Here is a 20,954-nt window from a genome sequence, read left to right on the forward strand (position 1 = left end):
AAACACAAAAATCAACTATTTAATAAGTGGTTTAGTTTATCAGTAAGAGTCTAGAGGGAAAACAAAAGGTACAAAGATAAATCTTTTAGGAAATTAAGTTAAAACAAGTAAAATTTACATTTTATTAAGTCAGCAAATATAATCACCTGGATATATTTTTACTAGCAAAAAATAATGATACTGATGATAAAGAAAACGGAGAAAGCAAAACAAAACAAAACAAACAATGCACCTCAGACCAGAATACCATAACAAAAAGTTTTGTGGAAGCTGCATTTTATTTGAAAATCCACCCATTTTTGCTAACATACATTTTAATATTGTAAACAAAAATAGAATCTGCAGAGACAATGCAACAAGTATGCTTAAACTCATGTACAGAATTGCTTTCCTACAACGAACTGTCCTTCTTAAGGCCCCTCTCAACCAAAACGTTAAGATGTATTTACACAAAGCACCGATCAACAGTGCAGTTTAATTCTTCGTTAACTAAACTCTTGGCTAGACATTAACTTTAAAGATACTATTTCCCCTTATTTAAAAGGTACATGATCATAACATGGCATGAGCCAAATAAAAGGTTTCAAGGATTTTGTCCCCTCCCCTCCCCCCTTAACACCTCCTAGAGTTTTACTGAAAAGAAGGAAAGTCTTGAAGTGAAAGCAATTCCTCACATTCATTTTGGAAAGGCCCTAATGTCAAATGGAAAATAATGACATGCCAAGCACAAAGCAGTAAAGTTCCTTCCCAATGCACTAATGCTGAATTTAAAATGTAGTGCTTTTCCTAGTCAGCGAACTGTTCCCTTGCAAAATCCTAGGCACAGAATTGACTATAAGGATTAATGCATTTATAATGCTTCCCTAAATCCCACAGAGACTGAGAATTCTTAAGTGACTCAGACCTATGGACTTGCCTTAAAATATTTAGTGCTCTGTATGTCAGCTGAAAAGCATTCTGAATCAGATTCACTTTTATGGATAAAAATCAAACATACTGTGTACATCCATACTCATTTTCATAAGGAGGTCTGATACAATATTAATGTTACGTAAATTGATAATCATAAATAAATACAAATACTTAAGGAATGTCTACTGCAAACTGAATATATAATTTTTTTTAAAAGAAAAGTTAATTTTAGTTACTGTTCCTGTATCTGTGAGGACTGGAGAAAAGAAAGATACTGCATAATTAAGAATTACGATTTTGATCCCCCCAAAAGAGTTCTGTTGCATTACAGTAAAGGACACAGCTCTTCTCTCTGGCAGCTTTTCCAAATACAAATTTCACACTTTCCAAATAAGGGCTTTTCTTGGTAGGTTACTGATTATGGGTATTAATAAGAGTTGAAAGAACTGAAAGGTTAGTCACCAAAGACAGATCTTAGTCTGAAATCATGGCAATTCTTGGCTTTATAAACTGTATTGATACGTTCTCCTATAGACTAGTCCCAATTTCCTTCATGGGCCTTCACTGGGTTACTGTAGCATTCTAATGGAAGAAGAGAGTTTAAGAGACAGCAGTTTGGATTTTGCTGGAAGTAAGTATTTGCTGCTTGAGCACTTGTCTTTTTGGAATAATTCCATTCTCTTCCATCTAGTTACATAAACTGTATCTGGAGAAAAAAAAAAAAAGGAGAGTGTAAGTTCATTTACAGCATTTTAAGATGTCTTCTCACAAAAAAAAAAAAAAAAGAAAAGAAAAATGCTCTGTGGCTTTTACCATTCAACTGGCCCAGAAATGTTTACTGCATGTTTATCACAACCCTGATTACAAAACTAGGTCACTACTGTCAGCTCATCATGTGCCAGGACTCAATATTTGAAGCCTAATTAGGGGGACTTCCAAATATATTTAATTACTAAAACCAAGAGACTGGGGAAGAAAGAAAATGAATGAACAATTTTTCACTGACAAATAGAGAACATCTCTCCATGAACACAAATATTCCATGTGAAAATCTCACTGAGAAAAGCACAATCTGATATCATTTCCAAATGATATCATAAAATTAAATAATTAAAGGAAGAGTAATATTATGCTTACTAAATCACTTCTTTACTAATATAAATAAAAATCTGAAAGATCTACGAAAGAATAGTTTTCAACAGGGCTTCACTATTTGCTCAGATACTTCACTCAGGATATCCCTTAAACTGTTCATCCAAAGACATTACTGAAGTAGATGTGCTAATAAACTTGTCAAATCAGAAGATCTCTCAACTCTCAAAGATCTAGAAGCTCTATCTCCATTGGGGGCTAGAGCACCAAGAAGAACAAACTTCACCACCTTCCAGCAAAAAGAGGCAGTGTGGATCAAACATAGAATTCTTCTATCAAAAAGGGCATAAAGTATTCACGTGCCCTTAACTTCAAAAAAAAAAAAAAAGTCTATTTTGGGGGAAAATGTTACTGGTTTTAAATGAAAAGGCTCACATAAATATAACACTTTAAAGAAACTGTTAAAATGAATTCTTCACAAGTAATGTTCAGGGATATTAAAATCAAACTAGAGATGCTCGTAGTCAAACTCTAATCCTAACGTGTAGAACTGTGTTGTTCTCCATACATCTTTTAAGAATGACACAAACACCCAGTTTTTAAGGGTGGTATTTGATCCCATCCATCTGCTGTGAGCAGTGGATGCTTATATGTAAATATGAGATGGTTCTTTGATTTCACACCTTTTAATTATGTTAAAGCAGTTTCCAAAAATTGTTTGTCCTTACGTCCTATTTTGAGGTCTATTTTTATTCTTCACCTAAAGAACAGAGGAGGAGGAGGAAGAGCGAGATAGCGTCCTTTAAAGAAACAAAGGAGAAGAGCGAACTGTGTTTAATATTTGATAAACTTTTTAAGTATTTAACTCCCCATCTCACCCAACAAGCAGCAATACCTAAAGTGATTTATAAGAAATCCTCCAAAGAGAGCTCTGCAAAAGGGTCCTTTCCTGAAGCTCTGTGAGGACTGTGACTGGAGGGGCTGGATGCTGCCGACAGCTGGGGGAAAAGAAGACAGAGAGAGGGAAAGAAAAAAAGATCTCTGAATGACAGAACATGAAAGCAGAAAATGTAATGAAAGAAGAAGTGGTTTTGTTTTCATCTTTAATAAATATAGAGGCAGCCTTTGTAGAAAATGGAATTATTAAAACAAAAGTTTCAATCACATGTCAAGTTAAAGGTATCCAATGGCATGTGTTTTTCAGAAAACAAATTCTTGTTTCTGAAATTCCAAAGAAATGAAAGTCTTTTACTCAAAAAGGTTGATAAAAGCTGACCCACAATTAAGACTTCTATTGTGGGTGGGGGGAAGAGGGGAAGAAAGGGCGTAATCGTGATTTTTTTTCTTTTTAACTAAGGAAAGATGGCTTCCTGTATCCAGGCTACTTGTCAAAAGCTGTGCAAACTCTGACCTCAGTTCAGACCCAATACATCCATCTGTAATATTCTTTCCTTCCTATTTCCTAAGAGGTGGAAAGTCTTGTCCTCAGTGCTCACAGTGTTTTCACATGGAGTTGTCTCCTGCTCTTTCTCTGGATGTGCTATGGCTGATGCATACATTCTGGGAGGTAAAAGTGACGTTAGAGGTCACCTAGTCTAACTGCCCACACGCATATAACCTGAAAATAGGGAATACTTATGATCATTGATTGTTTTCTACTTGGTAACATTTGCTGGATTCTTGGAATTAGCTGCTCTCATTTAATTTGAATATACAATGAGGCAAGAAGTTTGTTAAACTCAGTAACGTATCATCAGTATTCCCTCAAAGACAGACAGTTCCTGAAGAATAACAGGTTCGTTTTCATATGTGTAGCTCCTTCACCAAACCTACTTTGAATATTTCAAACCAAACAGAAATCCTTTTAGTTTGGAACAAACTTTCAATTTTTTTTTCTCCCTCCCTGCATTACATTGCAGAGACATGCAAGCACAGAGGCATACAAACATTACTAAATGAGCTATCCTTCTAGGGATGTTCAACTGAGTATTAAATCAAAGTTGACTAAGGGGGAATAGTTTCAATTCATATTTCCAACACTCAAATCCTATTATGGATTTCAAGCCTCATCATCTGTCTTTGCTGGTTCAAAGTGATCTCAATTCTACCTTTTGATTTAAGAAAAGTGCTACAGAGAATGAATAGCAATGACTTTCAGAAAATATTACAACACAAGTACATGCAATTTGTTGGTGTGGATGTCAAAAGCAATTTAAAGGTCTGGAAATCAACTTCAGTTATTTTAGTGGTTGAGTTATTTCCTAATCCATACCTTTTTCTCAGAAATAAATGATCAAAGACAATGGGAAGAGACAATGGAAAGGATGATGAACTTACACAGGCAGCTACAAATGGGAGGACAGAGCAGCAGACTGGGTTTGGGGATTCAAGTAACAGCCAGGTAGAGACAAAGTAAGGTGGTTTGGAAAGATGTTCCTCCTCCCCACTTCAGACCAACCATAAATGACCACTCAGAAGCAGAGTTGACTTCAAGTAAAGTGATCACCAGTCTCTGAGCTGGAGGGAATCTAAGATTAACTGGGTTTCTCTCCAAAACAAATTTTCTCTTTCACTTGAAGTTCAAACAAAAACATCAAAAATCCCTTACTGGGGTAGATTGCATCCAAAATCTCAAGTCTCCTATGAAAGACTTAAGACTAAAGATTTAAAGACTAAAATGTCTTAAGTCACATGGTTTCATGAAGATGGCAGTCTGAAGACCCGACAGTCCCAGAGGAAAATGGATGAAGAATATGACCAACGGGAACACTTCTACTCTTCTCAATGTGTGAGCATACTGCTAGAAAGAAGTCCTACAGACTTAGAAATAATGTTAAACAGGATCTATTTCCTTGGGGAGAAAAAAGTGCCAGTTTCTAACTAATCCTTCTATTCTATCTTAACCTGGAAAAATCCACACACCTAAAGCTTACATTTATAAATATATAGCCAAATTAAAACATGAGAAAACAAGAGCCAATATCCTCGTAGTAAGTTCTACTTCATCAAGACTCATCTCAAGCACATGAAACTATGGCCCAGACTGGTCTGGCTGAGTACTAAAGGCATGGCAGTGAAGCAGCCCTGGAACACCTGTGCCCACCTCTTCCTGGCGCTTGCAAACCACAGGCACACCATGCACTGGTGAGAAAGTAGCCAGCTCTGAGAGAAAATAAGGAAAAAGAAAAGGATATATGCTGCAATAAGCCCAACTGCTGCTCAAGGAAAGCAGGAAGAACAAAAGAGCATGAAGGGCCCAACAGGATCCTGGTGGGTGAGAAACAGGGACTGGAAGAGTCTGAAAAGTCACCTGTAAGTAAAAGAGCTGACCCTCCTTTGCTTATCATTCTATGGTAAATTAGAGACTATGTAGGGCTGCTAGTACCAGGCGTGTGTGCACTCTTTAAAAAAAAAAAAATCCTACTTCAAATATGCCATCAAAAAAAAAATAAATAAAACATGGGATGGGGGAGTGATCTGTTAAGTGTCCAACTCTTCATCTCCACTCAGGTCTTAATCTCGGGGTGGTGAGTTGAAGCCCCGGCCTAAGGCTCCATGCTGGGCAAGGAGCCTATTTAAAAATAAAAGAAACCCAGGGGCACCTGCGTGGCTCAGTTGGATGAGCGTCGGACTCTTGATTTTGGCCCAGGTCTCATCTCAGGGTCAAAGGACAGAGCTCCTGCTCAACAGAGAGTCTGTTGAGGATTCTCTTGCTCTCCCTCCCACCCCTCCCCCTACTTCAGCTTTTCCCCCCATAAATAAACAAATGAAATCTTTTAAAACAAAACAAAACATGGCCTTTTAATCATTTATTTCAACGATTCTCCATACCAACTCCCACAGAGCTAAAAAAAATTAGCACAACTATCGTTCAAATTAAACTGACCTATAACACAACTGAATATGCCTTTTTTTTTTAAAGATTTTATTTATTTATTTGACAGACAGAGATCACAAGTAGGCAGAGAGGCAGGCAGAGAGAGAGGGGGAAGCAGACTCCCTGCTGAGCAGAGAGCCCAATGTGGGGCTCGATCCCAGGACCCTGGGATCATGACCTGAGCCGAAGGCAGAGGCTTTAACCCACTTAGCCACCCAGGTGCCCCTGAATATGCTTTTTTAATAGTCACTCTTACTGTTAAGTCTAATACAGACATACTTAGTCTTCCTTCCTCATCTTACAGGAAAATAAAATATTGAGAAACAGTAAAAGAAGAGCAGTATATAAACAGAAATACTAAGATTTACAAGTAACTGATGATGGTAACTCTCCACTGAAATTCCTCCACCCTTTCCCTCCACTCTAATCAACCTTTAAAACATAATGCTGAAATGGGAAGAAAAATTCTAATGCTACCAAAAATCTTTGCTTTTATGTCAAAAGCAAAGCTGCTTTTGGTTGTAGCATGTGTTTATTAGGATAATACAGAGTACACAAATCCTAAGTTGAATTTAATAAAAGTCAAACATACTTAAAAGAGATTTTAAACAAAGAATTCTATTGCTACACCACATATCAAAACAAAAATGGTTACTCCTTCATTAGCTTCCTGTTCAACACCGAAGAAAGAAAATTTCAGGTCAGAACAAGAAAATAACAGCAGTGTCAAAGTGAGACTAGTGCAACAGAAAGCTTACAGGAGAATGAAGAATTGGATATTTAAGGATAAACTTCTGACATATCACTGGCTGTGCTTAAAATTCTGGGAGAAGATGCAACCCTGCCACATCTTTTCTTTCCATTTGAATTCCGCAGTCACCCAAAAGCCTGGATAGCAAATAGCAATGCTGTAGAGACTCACTCTGTCTTTGTCAGAGAAGCAAAGTCAACATCTTAAGAAGAAAATGGGTATATTTTTCCTTCGTCCGGGTTGACAGAGCTGAGTTTTATAGAAAGATAGCACTGAATCTAAATTTACCTGGCACTTCTATAAATGGGGCTTAGACTATCTAGACCCGATACTCCTACCTCCCTTTAAGACTCTTGAGGATTAAATGAAAATATACATAAAGCATCAGTACATTGCCTGACATATATTAGCTCAAATACTAGTTCAAACCTCCCTATCACCTACAATCAATGCTCATCTATTCCTGTAAGAGGCCCAGCTCAAATGTCACTGAATCCACTGTGCTCTCAACATGCTGTGTTTCTCTTATAATGGTGTTCATTCTGCCATCAACCAGTCACTTCTGTGTCCATATTATATTCAACCTTAGGCTCCTCAGATGTAAGAAACAAAATTTACCTGTCTCTTGTCTCAGAAACTAGCAATGACTTACACATAGTAAGCACTCTAAAACATGTTAAATTAAAATGTTTTTTGGTGATAAAACAAGCTCTGTATAAAAATAAAAACCAAGGTTTATGTTAACTGTTACTATAAGACAAAATAGTAATTAAATGTGCCTATAACACACCCCTTGTTTGCCATTTACTGGAAATACGGCACCCCAGCTTGGTTAAAAAAAAAATTTCTGACCTGTGTTCCATATGAGCTTTAAGCTATGTGCTTTTACCTATTTCATGTAGTCAATTTCCACTAAAAACGTCTAAGAAGAGAATTTTAGACTTAGATATTTCAAAAAATGTTTACCCCTCCCCCCAAAATAGATGATCTTATTTCTTTGGTCCAAATAAATATTTTATTATAAACTGAAGTTTCATACTTCTGGGTAACACTACATTCCAAAAAGGTTGAGCCATTAAAGTCCTGCTGATACAGTCTTGAAGACTGATGTGGCTTGGTTTCTGTGAACAGTGTCCACAGTCTACTGGGCACATGGATGATTCCCGCACTAATGTGGACCGTGCTCAGGAGGGCCACCCTGTCACCACCATGGCCTACGTCCATGTATTTATCTGATCTTGGCAGGTAAGAGTTATAATTAAGGTTTCAAAATAATGAAACATGTATTATTTACAATCAAAGTTATTTGCAATGCATGGAAACAAATATAAACTGTATTAGATCAGAACAAATTAAATTAGAATTTGGGAATAGAGGCAAGCACTGAAAATAAGGCAACCTTATATAATTTTCTTCTAAAAACAAAGTTCCTCAAAACCCTCCACATTCCTCAATTTCAAATATTTTTATTTGATCCTTATAAACCTTCAGCTCAGGTCATGATCCCAGGGTCCTGGGATCGAGCCCCGGATTGGGCTCTCTGCTCAAGGGGTACCCCCCACCCCCACCCTGCCTGCTTCTCTGCCTGGTTGTGATCTCTGTCAAATAAATAAAATTAAAATTTTTTTAAAAAAGGGACTCCTCTAGTAAATTTTAGACAGTCAATATACCCCTGTATTTTCTATCCACACAGTGCTATATATGGTCAGTTATGGTCATCACAAAGGTAGAACTTTACGGTCATTCAAAATTTTAAGAATATGTTCTGGTTTTGTTTAAGACAACAAATTAGATCTCTACCTTTTAGAAAGAATGTCCTTAGGAAAGAAACAGTAAAAAGGCCTTATTCTCTAGGTTGTCTTATTAACATTAAAAGTCAGCAGATGGGACTTCTCAAATTTCTGTTCTGATTCAGGTGTACCCCAGGGACTACAGAACCACTCCCACCTATGGTATTAAATCCCAATTCCCGAAGTTTATTCGCTCATGGTATCTTCTAGAAGGCAATGGTAAATGAGTATAATGTACTGCTGACAATGCAAAAGGTCTTTTTCACAGAAATCCAGCTGGGCAGATCAGGTGACAGAAGAGGCACTGCCAACACCCACAATTAAAACACCAGGAAAGTTAAGAAAAAAAAAAAAGAAAAGAAAAGAAACGAAACGAAGGAAAAGAGTAAGAGATTAAGCCTAACAGCAAAAAGAGCCACTAGTTCTGACACACAAGAAAGTCATTAAAAAGGCAAATTTTTCTAAGACTTGAATTATTCCTATATCCAACAGTGTCCCTATTTAGAAGGGTAGAAGACACTCACAACAAGCCATTGTTTCCTTTCAGACACTTAACTGATGTCAGACTTACTTAAAATTGGCCGTTACAAACAAAACACAGCAGCCATTTTGCATCCTTAGCCATATCCTCCATAAATAAAACTGGCAACCCGCCATAATAAAACAAAACAAAACAAAACCAATACCAATCAAGAAACCAACAAAACTTTTGACAGTTCACTTATTTAATTTTTTTAAAAAAAATTTTATTTATTTGACAGAGACAAACACAGCGAGAGAGGGAACACAAGCAGGGGGAGTGGGAGAGGGAGAAGTAGGCCTCCTGGTGAGGGGCTTGATCCTAGACACTAGGATCATAACCTGCACAGAAGGCAGCAGCTTAACAACCGAGCCACCTAGGCACCCCAACAGCTTATTTTAAAAATTAAATACCCATATGTAACACTCTGCTCTTCATACTGCTTTTGAAAAGTAGATTGGTATGGGATCAGAGTAAGTTTCTCATGTAAGGAAGTGATAAGAATATAACTAACATAATACCCACTCCCCACCCCCAAGATCTTCAACAACATCTAAATTGCCTCATAAACATCCACTGAAAGAATATTACTTCGCATCATAGTGACTTCAAAAGAAAACTGAAACTAGATGAGCTGTCTTTATGCTTTTAACAGAAAAGCTGCATAATGCAATGTAGAATGAGTTTAATAAACTACTGGTCAGCAATGGACATTTCATTGTATACACCAATAAATACTAGTAAGATTTAAACACCATTAGGAGAAGGAGTAAGAGTCCCCAGTCCCCTAAGAGTCCCCATTCTCCTCAAGTTAATAAACAAACACACTTAAAATAAGCCATCAAACAGTGAGCGAAACTGGGAGGAAGCATGAAAAGAGAAAACCACAGGGATCCAACCACAGGGATCTAGTATTTCCCACGTAGTCAAACATCTAGGAAAGATACACTAATGCAGAGTATTTTTTTTTCCTTTAAAAGCTACAATATTCAAAAACCCCACCAAAAAGGAGAATTTCAGACCAATATCCCTGATGAATATGGATGCTAAGATTCTCAACAAGATCCCAGCAAATAGGATCCAACAGTATATTAAAAAGACTATCAGGGCGCCTGGGTGGCTCAGTGGGTTAAAGCCTCTGCCTTCGGCTCAGGTCATGATCTCAGGATCCTGGGATCGAGCCCCACATCGGGCTCTCTGCTCAGCAGGGAGCCTGCTTCCCCCTCTCTCTCTGCCTACTTGTGATCTCTGTCAAATAAATAAATAAAATCTTTAAAAAAAAAAAAAAAAGATTATCCACCATGACCAGGTGGGATTTATCCCTAGGTTGCCAGGGTGGTTCAACATTCGCAAATCAATCAATGTGACAGAACAAATCTATAAGAGAAGACAGAAGAACCACATGGTCCTCTCAATGGATGCAGAAAAAGCATTTGACAAAATCCAGCATCCGTTCCTGACTAAACACTTCAAAGTATAGGGATAGAGGGAACATTCCTCTATCTATGAAAAACCCACAGCGAGTATCCTCCTCAATGGGCAAAAGCTGATAGCCTTCCCTTTGAGATCAGGAACACGAAAAGGATGCCCACTCTTACCACTTTTGTTCAACCTAGTATTAGAAGTCCTAGCAACAGCAATCAGACAACAAAGAAATAAAAGGTATTCAAATTAGCAATGAAGAAGTCAAACTCTCTCTATTCACAGATGACATGATACTTTATATGGAAAACCCAAAAGATTCCACCCCCAAACTATCAGAACTCATTCGGCAATTCAGTAATGTGGCAGAATACAAAATCAATGTATATACATTTCTTACACACTAACAATGAAAATACAGAAAAGGAAATTTAGAGAATTGATTCCATTTACTATAGCACCAAGAACCATAAGATACCTGGGAATAAACCTAACCAAAGAGGTAAAGGATCTGTACTCGAGGAACTACAGAACACTCATGAAAGAAACTGAAGAAGACACAAAAAGATGGAAGACCATTTCATGCTCATGGATCAGAAGAATAAACATTGTTAAAATGTCTATGCTGCCTAGAGCAATCTATACGTTCAATGCCATTCTGATCAAAATTCCACTGGCATTTTTCAAAGAGCTAGAGGAAACAATCCTAAAATTTGTATGAAATCAAAAGAGACCCCAAATTGCTAAGGAAATGTTGAAAAAGAAAAAAACAAAACTAGGGGCATCACACTGCTTGATTTCAAGCTTTACTACAAAGCTGTGATCACCAAGACAGCATGGTACTGGTATAAAAATAGACACATAGACCAGTGGAACAGAGTATAGAGCCCAGATATGGACCCTCAACTCTATGGCCAAATGATCGTCGACAAAGCAGGAAAAAATAAACAGTAGAAAAAAAGACAGTCTCTTCAATAAATCGTCTGGGAAAATTGGACAGCTATGTGTAGAAGAATGAAACCCAACCATTCTCTTACACCATACACAAAGATAAACTCGAAATGGATAAAAGACCTCAACGGGAGGCAGGAATCCTAAAGGAGAACATAGCCAGTAACCTCTTCGACATCAGCCACAGCAACTTCTTTCAAGATATGTCTCCAAAGGCAAAGGAAACAAAAGCAAAAATTAATTTTTGGGACTTCTTCAAGATCAAAAGCTTCTGCACAGCAAAGGAAACAGTCAACAAAACAAAGAGGCAACCCACAAAATGGGAGAAGACATTCACAAATGACAATACAAAGGGCTGATATCCAGGATCTATAAAGAACTCCTCAAACTCAACACCCCCAAACAGATAATTATGTCAAAAAATGGGCAGAAGACACAAACAGACAATTCTCCAATGAAGACATACAAATGGCTAACAGACACATGAAAAAATGTTCATCATCACTAGCCACCAGGGAGATTGAAATCAAAACCACATTGAGATACCACCTTACACCAGTTAGAATGGCCAAAATTAACAAGATAGTAAAAGAATGTGTGTTGGAGGGATGCCTAGGTGGCACAGTGGGTTGAAGCCTCTGCCTCTGGCTTGGGTCATGATCTCAGGGTTCTGGGATCGAGCCCCTCATTGGGCTCTCTGCTTAGCAGGGAGCCTGCTTCTCTGCCTACCTGTGATCACCATCTGTAAAATAAATAAATAAAATCTTTAAAAAAAAGAAAAAAGAAAAAAGAACATGTGTTGGAGAGGATGTGGAGAAAAGGGAACCCTCTTACACGTTGGTGGGAATGCAAGTTGGTGCAGCCACTTTGGAGAACAGTGTGGAGATTCCTCAAGAAATTAAAAACACCCTATGACCCTGTAGTTGCACTACTGGGTATTTACCCCAAAGATACAGATGTAGTGAAAAGAAGGGCCATCCGTACCCCAATGTTCATAGCAGCAATGGCCACAGTCGCCAAACTGTGGAAAGAACCAAGATGCTCTTCAACAGACGAATGGGTAAGGAAGATGTGGTCCATATATACTATGGAGTATTATGCCTCCATCAGAAAGGGATGAATACCCAACTTTTGTATCTACATGGACCAAACTGGAAGAGATTATGCTGAGTGAAATAAGTCAAGCAAAGAGAGTCAATTATCATATGATTTCGCTTATTTGTGGAGCATAAGAAATAACACGGAGGACATGGGGAGATGGAGAGGAGAAGGGACTTGGGGGAAATTAGAGGGGGAGACGGAACCATGAGAGACTGTGGACTCTCATAAACAATTTGAGGGTTTTGGAGGGGCAAGGGGTTAGGGCTGGGTGAGCCTGGTGGTGGGTACTAAGGAGGCCATGTATTGCATGGAGCACTGGGTGTGGTGCATAAACAATGAATTCTGGAACATTGAAAAGAAATTAAAAAAGAAAATAAATTTTTTAAAGAAGCTACAATATTGGGAATGAAAGAGAACATAATCCCCATCTTTTTAAGCAAAAGTTACATAAAAATACCTTAAAAATACAGAATAAGACAGTACAAAAAATGAGGGGAGAACAGGGTGAGTGTATAGGAAGGCATAATCTCAATACTACAGTGTAGTCTATTAAGTTAAAGACAATATCCTAAAGAACAGAGCAGTCTAGTCTGAAATAAGAGCCATCTGGAAGGTATTCGGTAACACTAACGCAGCACTTAGAGTAACCTAGATACATGAAGGACACAGAACACAATTTTTTGGAATACTTCACTAAATGGCAATAAGATAAATATATCTGGTAGGGCTGAGATACTCTAAAAATATTAACGTAACTTAAAGCGAGCAAGAAACCAGAAGATACACATTACTTTATGCCCTAGGTGAGTAACAGGGCCCAAAAAGCATTTCAAGGAGCAGGGAAAGATTTTTGGCAATAGGTGCAAAACTGGGATTTGATTAAAACATTTTATTTTGATGGGATTTCACTTTAAATTACTGTTTACTTTACCATGTCTTCTCTGTCTTGAAAGAATTTTGAATCCAAATGAAAAACAGGAGGAAAATAATGAGAGAACTAAAAGGTTAATTCATTAAGAAAAATTATTCTGTTTACAACTAGCATTTGAATGGGCAGAATTAATCCAAAGGACTGTCTCAGAACCATTAAAAGCTAACAAATTAAACCAATTTTAAATATGGCTATAAATTATTACACAATGGTTATAAGTAAGTGAAAAGATCAATGAAGAACAAGTAAGTTAATGTAACAGAGAAGGTAAGTTTTCAACCAGGTTCACTAGTCTGACAATGTTCAAAACTTTTATGAGTCAGGCACTGTTCTAAGAATCAGGGACAAAGAAGTAAACAAACACACAGAAGCCTACCTCTATGAGGCTTATAATCCATTCCAGGAGTCTCTTGCTAGGCTGGATGGATGGATGGATAGATGGACAGACAGAGAGGACAGACAAACAGATGTCAGGTAATAGTAAGTTCTATGAAGAAAAATAACGCAGGATAAGGAAAAGAGCTTCAGATCTCAGACGTACTGGAAAGGGACAAGAGAAGACTAAAGAATAAGTAAAGAATGAGAACTGGATAAGGTATACAAGTGTTGAATCACTATATTGTACACCTGAAACTAATATAACACTGTATATTAACTAACTGGAATTAAAATAAAACCTTAAGGGCGCCTAGGTGTCTCAGAGGGTTAATAAGCCTCTGCCTTCAGCTCAGGTCATGATCCCAGGGTCCTGGGATCGGGCCCCACATCGGGCTCCTACTCAGCAGGGAGCCTGCTTCCCCCAGCTCTCTCTGCCTGCCTCTCTGTCTACTTGTGATCTCTGTCTGTCAAATAAATAAATAAATAAATAAATAAATAATAAAAATAAAATAAAAATAAATAAAATAAAATAAAATAAAACTTAAAAAAAAAAACAACAAAACTAAACTAAAACCGTTTAAAAAAAAAAAAACAACTAAAAACATTACCAAAGGAAAAAAAGAACAAACAGTAAGTCTACTTTGTAACATATGAAGGTTTTCTGGCAAAGACAAGCAGTAGGATAACACTGGATACTTTCTGAGAATTGTAAAGGCATGGGAATTGAAGAACCTGAATGTTCTATTTACTCACTATTACTCTTACAAATTAGGAGACTTTGTGAGGTAGCTGTTAAGAAAGAAGGAAAGTTAAGAGGATGGGTAATATATTCAGTTATATTTAGATTCACTTCCTTAGGTTTCTAAATATAAAGATAAGATGCTAAAAATACTGCACATAGATTACTCCAGTATCTACAGAACGAATTAAATTAGAAAGACAAGAAACACAGGGAGACTCTTGTAAATTAAGCATGAGATAAAGGGTTCCAATCTGGGTGAAGGCTGTAGCAAGCAAGATGGATGGATGTAATGATAGCAGAGAAAAAAACTAATGGGGCTTTGTGATGAAGAGAGAACAAAGGGTTAAAGTAATGAAAAGTAACATTAAAAGTTAGGAGATTCTCAGGAGCCTAGATGGCTCAGTTCGTTAAGCATCTGACTCTTGATTTCTGCTCAGGTCATGAGTGTCTCAGCCATGGAGTCTGCTAGAAATTCTCTGCCCTTCCCCCTGCTTGCGCCTTCTCTCCCTAAAATAAATAAATCCAATCTTTAAAAAAAAAAATTTGAGATTCTGCCCTTCAACTGATTGAAACCGACAGAAGATTTTCTGAGCCATTTCAGTGCCACCCGATTTTCTCTTTTTCTAATTATCTATTTGCTTCCTTACATGCTTTCTTCAATCTATATTTAGAGTTAAGTGCTCACATCAAATTTGATTTCTTAACTTAAAACTAATTACTCTAATGTTCTTATTCTCTTCTTTTCTGGCATAATTTCATTAGGACAAGGTATTTCTGTCACTGTCTCTTTTCATGCCCATGGAAATTCTTGCACTTTTCTGGTGTTTTAGTGAGTTATGTGGATTTTTAGAAGGCAAAAGGATAAAAACCCTAGAATAAGAGGAGATGCTAGGGGACCAGCACTTTTTATAAAGGCAGATTTTTATCACAATTTTTTTAAAAAGATTTTTTTTATTTGAGACAGAGATCACAAGTAGGCAGAGAGGCGGTGGGGGGAGAGGGCACGGGGTGGGGGGGTGGGGAACAGGCTCCCCCCGCTGAGCGGAGAGCCCGACCCGGGGCTCAATCCCAAGACCCTGAGATCATGACCTGGGCTAAAGGCAGAGGCTTTAACCCACTGAAATACCTGGGTGTCCCTTTATCACAATTTTTTAAACCATGTATTTTTTTTTTAAAGCAAATTCATATAAAATGTTTGAGTAAGGTTCAAAGCATTCCCAACACTACAGATGTTCTTGACATCTACAGAAGTTATATTCTGAGATGTGTAAATGTAGTTTATAATCCAGCAGGTAACCCAAAGATTTGCAGAGTAGTTCACTGCTGCCAAAAGGAAGACAGTGCTAGTATAGAAGCCATTTGGGCCCAATCCCATTAAGCAGAGAGGAAGAGTGTTACAAATGAGCACTGGACCAGAAACCAAGGATTCCTGGGGTAAGTTACATTTCATCATTTATTTAAGTGAAGAACCTTTCCAAGTCTCGGCTTTCTCTATCTATAAAACGGGATGGTGATAGCAGGCCCATCTACCTTAAAAATTATTTTGAGAAGGTGATACAAGTGCTCAGAAAATGTCAGGTGGTGTTCAAGCAGGTGGTATTCAAGCAGTTCCTGGTAAATTTGTAGCACTGGAATATAGCTTTTTCTCTTAAATACATTTAAGGTCCTAATCATTCAATCTATACAGGAAAAATAATAAATAAATGATGGGGTGCGGGTGGCTCAACTGGTTAAGCATCCAACTCTTGATTTCGGCTCAGGTCATGATCTCGGGGTCATAAAATTGAGCCCCACATTAGACTTCACACTCAGCAGGGGGTCTGCTTCTTTCCTTCTTCCTCTGCCCTTTCCCTCCCACTCGCACATGCTCTAAAATAAATAAATCCTTAAAAAAATAAATGATCCATATCCGAGCTTAAAAGTATAAATAACAAACAAAAAAACTGGAAAAAAAAAAAAAAGAAAAAAGGACATGAGGGAGACCTACAATCTCAAGAAAACATCTACACCAACCATTAGGGAAATCATCAACATTTTAAAAGATTATCAAAATCTAGCACTTCTTCAGCAAGTTAAGCCAGTATTTAGAACTACTATTGGTAAAAGACAGAACACACGGTAAACTATGTATATATTTCCAAAATCCATTTTATAAAACAAATACATACAAAATAACTGACTTATAAAAAAAAGTTATGGCTGCATCAATTACCCTCACTCCCAGTTATTTTCATTATAAATACTTTGATAAAGGAACAGGAAGAAAAGGTTACTTTAACATGGACAAAAGGGGGGGGAAAAAGGCATCCAGGCAAATATATCAATTCCAAAGAACATGGATTTTACCTTTTAATCAGGACTAAATTCACTATCCACTCCAAGTTACTGGTAGTCCCTGAGATGCCAATTTATGAAATGAGTTAAATGCTCAAAAGTCTAAAAAACAAAAGGCCTGATCACCCATGCTTCCCAAGTCTATGAAATACACAGAGACTAGATTCAGACTGGGTCAATACAAACTAATATTGGTAGTGTAACAGTGTAGAGATTGGCAAATGGAAATACTACATGTATTCAAGTGGGAAAGGAATAACAAGTCCATTACCAAATGCTCACATCAATGTTTTCAAATAAGTTTTAAACACATGAAAGTAACCAATCACTTAGCATCAGAAGCAGTGTAAGAAAGGAGTACTTTAACAACTGCGTGTAATTTCTACCAAGTGTTACACAACAGGAGCAGAGCCATAAAGAATGAGAAGCCATTCTATCACTTCCTGAGTGTCATATCTACTAGTATGCCACAAGAAAAGTGAGTAACAAAGAAACTGCACATCTCTTCTAACCATAGTGGGGAAAAGCTTTTCTAAAAAAATCCAGATTCTCCCAGTGCTAACAATAATGGGATGAAAGTGTGAATATTTGGGGTGAAATTTCAGGAACTGGGAGAGGGTCTTAGAAACAACTGAAGAGGAAAGTCTCTTCTTTAAAGAAATTAGGTCAGCATGGCATTTCAAGATTTTTTTTTTGCCTTTCCATCCCCCACCTCCACCACCATTTGTTTTTAAATACATGTATCTAGTGAAAGAATAACATTCACCACTTTTTGTAGACTTGCCACATTCCACAAATCTTAAGGGCAACACCTTTGTTGTAGCACCAGTCAAGCCAAAACACTGGAGCTCTGAGTTCAAGGTTTCTAGGGTTCACAAAGGAGAGCAAAGCCACAATCAAACAGAAAGTAGGTTCCTTAACCTCAAAAAAAAACTGTCCTCTGCATCGACCAACTGTAAGTTGGGAAGAATTTTCCACCCTTAATGTTTGTAATCTGTCCACTTCTTCCAAATAATCAATATTCTTAAAAGCTTTTTTAGATGATAAAGAAGCAAATAATGTCCACTGTCAAGGGGAAAACAATTTGTTTAAGTTGTATTAAAGGAATTTTTAGTATTCTATCCTTCCCACATCACACACATTTTAAAAGAGTTACATATGGCACATTAGTACCTGTGCTCCTGATACAGGACCAAAGGGGTTTGGTGGTCTCATGACAGGCTGGCTGTATATTAAGGTTGGCTGCGTCATTACAGGTACACTTCCCATTTGAGGAGGCTTAAAAAAAAAAAAAAGAAAAAGAAAAATATTAAGTTAGTTAATGTCGATTAACATTTTGCTTAAGTAGTAAACAAGAAGAATGGCAGAAATGGAAAGTACTAGTATTTTAACTCAAAGGAAAAATTCTTGTAAATACAAGTAAGACTGACGGCCATAAATTCTTAAGAGTTTTTTTAAAGTCTTTGATGTAAGGTTTAAAAAAAAAAAAAGCTTAAATTTAAGCAAAATTTAAACCTTACTACAGTATGGCAGACAAAATTTTAACCAATTCAAAATTTTCAAATTTGCAGTTTTAGACATAGGAAAACTTGAAACTGTAAAATGGCTAAGATATTTCAAAATAAACTACCTTTGAATGTCAAATCTAGTTCTTATGCCATTATGCAAGTGATCCTAAGTGAATACAGTTGTTTCTTTGAAGTGGTTTACTCTCAATGGTTCTTTCCTTTTATTTCATCTATTGTTAGGGAGAACCAAGAATAGGCTTAAATAACACATGAAGAGATTAGTTCATTCTCGAGTAACTGAAAATTGAGTCTCAACCAACCATGGTATTTAAAAACTTGGTGTTTAAAAACTACTACTCCATGGTATAGAATTAACACAAAGAAGTAACCAAATAGAACATACACACCACGATATCATTTTGGTTAAAATACCATACTCTATAATCTTATCTTTCTACAGGTTCTACCTTTCAATTAAACTCCAGAGCTACTTCCATAAAATGTAAATAAAGAAGTAGCACAGCAGCCACAGTAGCAATCCCAAGGGATGTGATGCTGCCTCCTATTAGACACAGTTCCTCAACCACATACAGGGGTTGAAGCCATTACCTCCATTTCTTATCTAAGTGAGTCTTAGAGAGTTGGCAGAGTAAGGGCAGTGTAGACTGGATTGTGGGCAGCTTAAAAGTAAGGCAAGTATTTCTGTATGGTAGTAATTAATCACTGTCATAGGAAAGTTTCTCTGGCCTATACTGGACTAAATATGCCCCTACACAATTCAAGAAATGTTAATTCCTCTCTTCCCCTATAGTATTAAGGTTTTAAGACTTTAATGGTATTAATGTAAGGGCACACAAAGGGTTGGAGATAACATTCATGTTTAAACAAATTTGTAATGAAGTATAAAATACTTAGCAAAGTTATGAGGGCAAAAAGAAGCCAGGTAATACTATGAACATTCATAAATGATATCTACTGTATAATGACAATTCTAGAAATATTTATGAAACCAATGTTATGATACAAGATTCTATGTTAGGCACTAAAGGTATGTGCGTCACCAAGTTCTTTTTTTAGTTAACTATAAAAAGGCATGTTAAATATAAATCAATCTATTTTCAAAAAGTTTTGTCTGGAAAAATACTTACAATTCCATATCCTATCATGCCTGTGGGTGTAGTAGCAGGATAGGCCATTACAGGGGGTGCCTGACATGGTGGAGAAAAAATAAACAAGGATGTATATAACACATGTTACGTCAGCTGAGTTCAAGGAATCAAGAGCATAGTTCCACTAAAAAGAATTGCTAAGACAGCTGTGATTAAATGTGACACTTAGGATCATTAATAACTGTGTCAATTAATGCTCAATGAAAAAAGAGTGTCTTGAAATTAGCAGAAAAGCAGATCAGAAAAAAAAACATTTTGGGACGCCTGGGTGGCTCAGTTGGTTAAACCGCTGCCTTCGGCTCAGGTCATGATCCCAAGGTCCTGGGATCGAGTCCCACATCGGGCTCCTTGCTCCGCAGGGAGCCTGCTTCTCTCGCTGCCTCTGCCTGCCTCTCTGCCTGCTTGTGTGTACTCTCTCTCTCTCTCTCTCTCTCTCTGGCAAATAAATAAAATCTTAAAAAAAAAATTAAAAAAAAACATTTTAACTTAGATACAACAGTGATCTAAAATTTCAACGTGCTTTTTACAGCTTTAAAGATCTTCAGATTAAAAAAAAAATACTGAACGTTCTAAAATTTGAGGTCTATTGCTATTACAAAAATGTTTACCCAGGGGTACCTGGGTGGCTCAGTTGGCTAAGCACCTGCCTTCGGCTCAGGTCATGATACCGGGGGGTCCTGGGATCGAGCACCGGGTCAGGCTCCCTGCTCACCGGGGAGCCTTCTTCTCCCTCTCCTCCTTGCTCTTGCTCTCTTGCTCTCTCTCGTTATCTCTCTCTCAAATAAATAAATAAAATCTTAAAAAAAAAAAAGTTTACCCAGAAAAGGTATTAGTGAATGTCTTCCTAGGTGCTCCAGTATTTTGAGCAAGAAAAAAAAAAGTTAAAGATCCCAAATCAATTAATAACCTGATCTTTCAAAAATTTATTCTGAAGACCTCAATTCACTTTTTTCAAAGAACCTCAAAGATTTCAAAACACTACTGAGTGTGACTATTTTTATGAGGCACACAGTTTTTATACAGAGTACGTGTATTAGTACTTCTTATAATTTACTCTGTAAATTATTTAAACAATCTTCTACAAAGCACCAATTTGGAGGAGCAAGAAATTTTTAAATCTGTTTATTCTTAAACGCTTAAAAGAACCACCTAGCCCTAAGATGTTTAAAGTTCCCCTCCATCTTCTACCTTACCTCAAGCTTTCTGTAAATACATAATGTGAGCACAAAATCATTTTAGATGTATTTGCTGTCTTAACAACATCCCGTGTGTGTGTGTGTGTGTGTGTGTGTGTGTGTGTGTGTGTGATCTTATAATGAAAACTGAAACTGAATACAGGAGAAAGACCAATAACACTGCTGAAATACAAAAAATAACTGAAATTACACGGCAATTTGAACATATGCGTGGAGCAGTTAAATGAAGCATAACTAAAGTGAATAGTTAAAAGTTTAGTATTTGAGTGAGCATGTAGGA

At 37.1% G+C, this 20,954-nt stretch overlaps 1 protein-coding gene across 5 annotated transcripts in view; it reads right to left on the bottom strand.

Annotated features, from left to right (window-relative positions):
• Positions 1 to 244: 244 nt before the first annotated feature.
• PICALM (phosphatidylinositol binding clathrin assembly protein) overlaps positions 245 to 20,954 on the bottom strand; it is a 102,662-nt gene continuing 81,952 nt past the window's right edge. For 4 of the 5 annotated variants that reach the window (XM_080815706.1, XM_080815704.1, XM_080815705.1 and 1 more), the window contains 3 exons: positions 19,458 to 19,517; positions 17,975 to 18,079; positions 245 to 1,618 (listed from right to left, as the gene is read on the bottom strand). In XM_080815706.1, coding sequence (XP_080671832.1) covers positions 1,604 to 1,618; positions 17,975 to 18,079; positions 19,458 to 19,517 — 180 coding nt within the window. In that variant the 3' untranslated portion in view covers positions 245 to 1,603. Of the gene's footprint in view, positions 1,619 to 2,899; positions 3,003 to 17,974; positions 18,080 to 19,457; positions 19,518 to 20,954 lie in introns of all 5 variants that reach the window. The other variant, XM_080815702.1, reaches the window with a different exon arrangement.

The sequence above is a fragment of the Martes martes genome (assembly GCF_963455335.1).
Source record: "Martes martes genome assembly, chromosome: 10".
Taxonomy (NCBI): Eukaryota; Metazoa; Chordata; class Mammalia; order Carnivora; family Mustelidae; genus Martes; species Martes martes.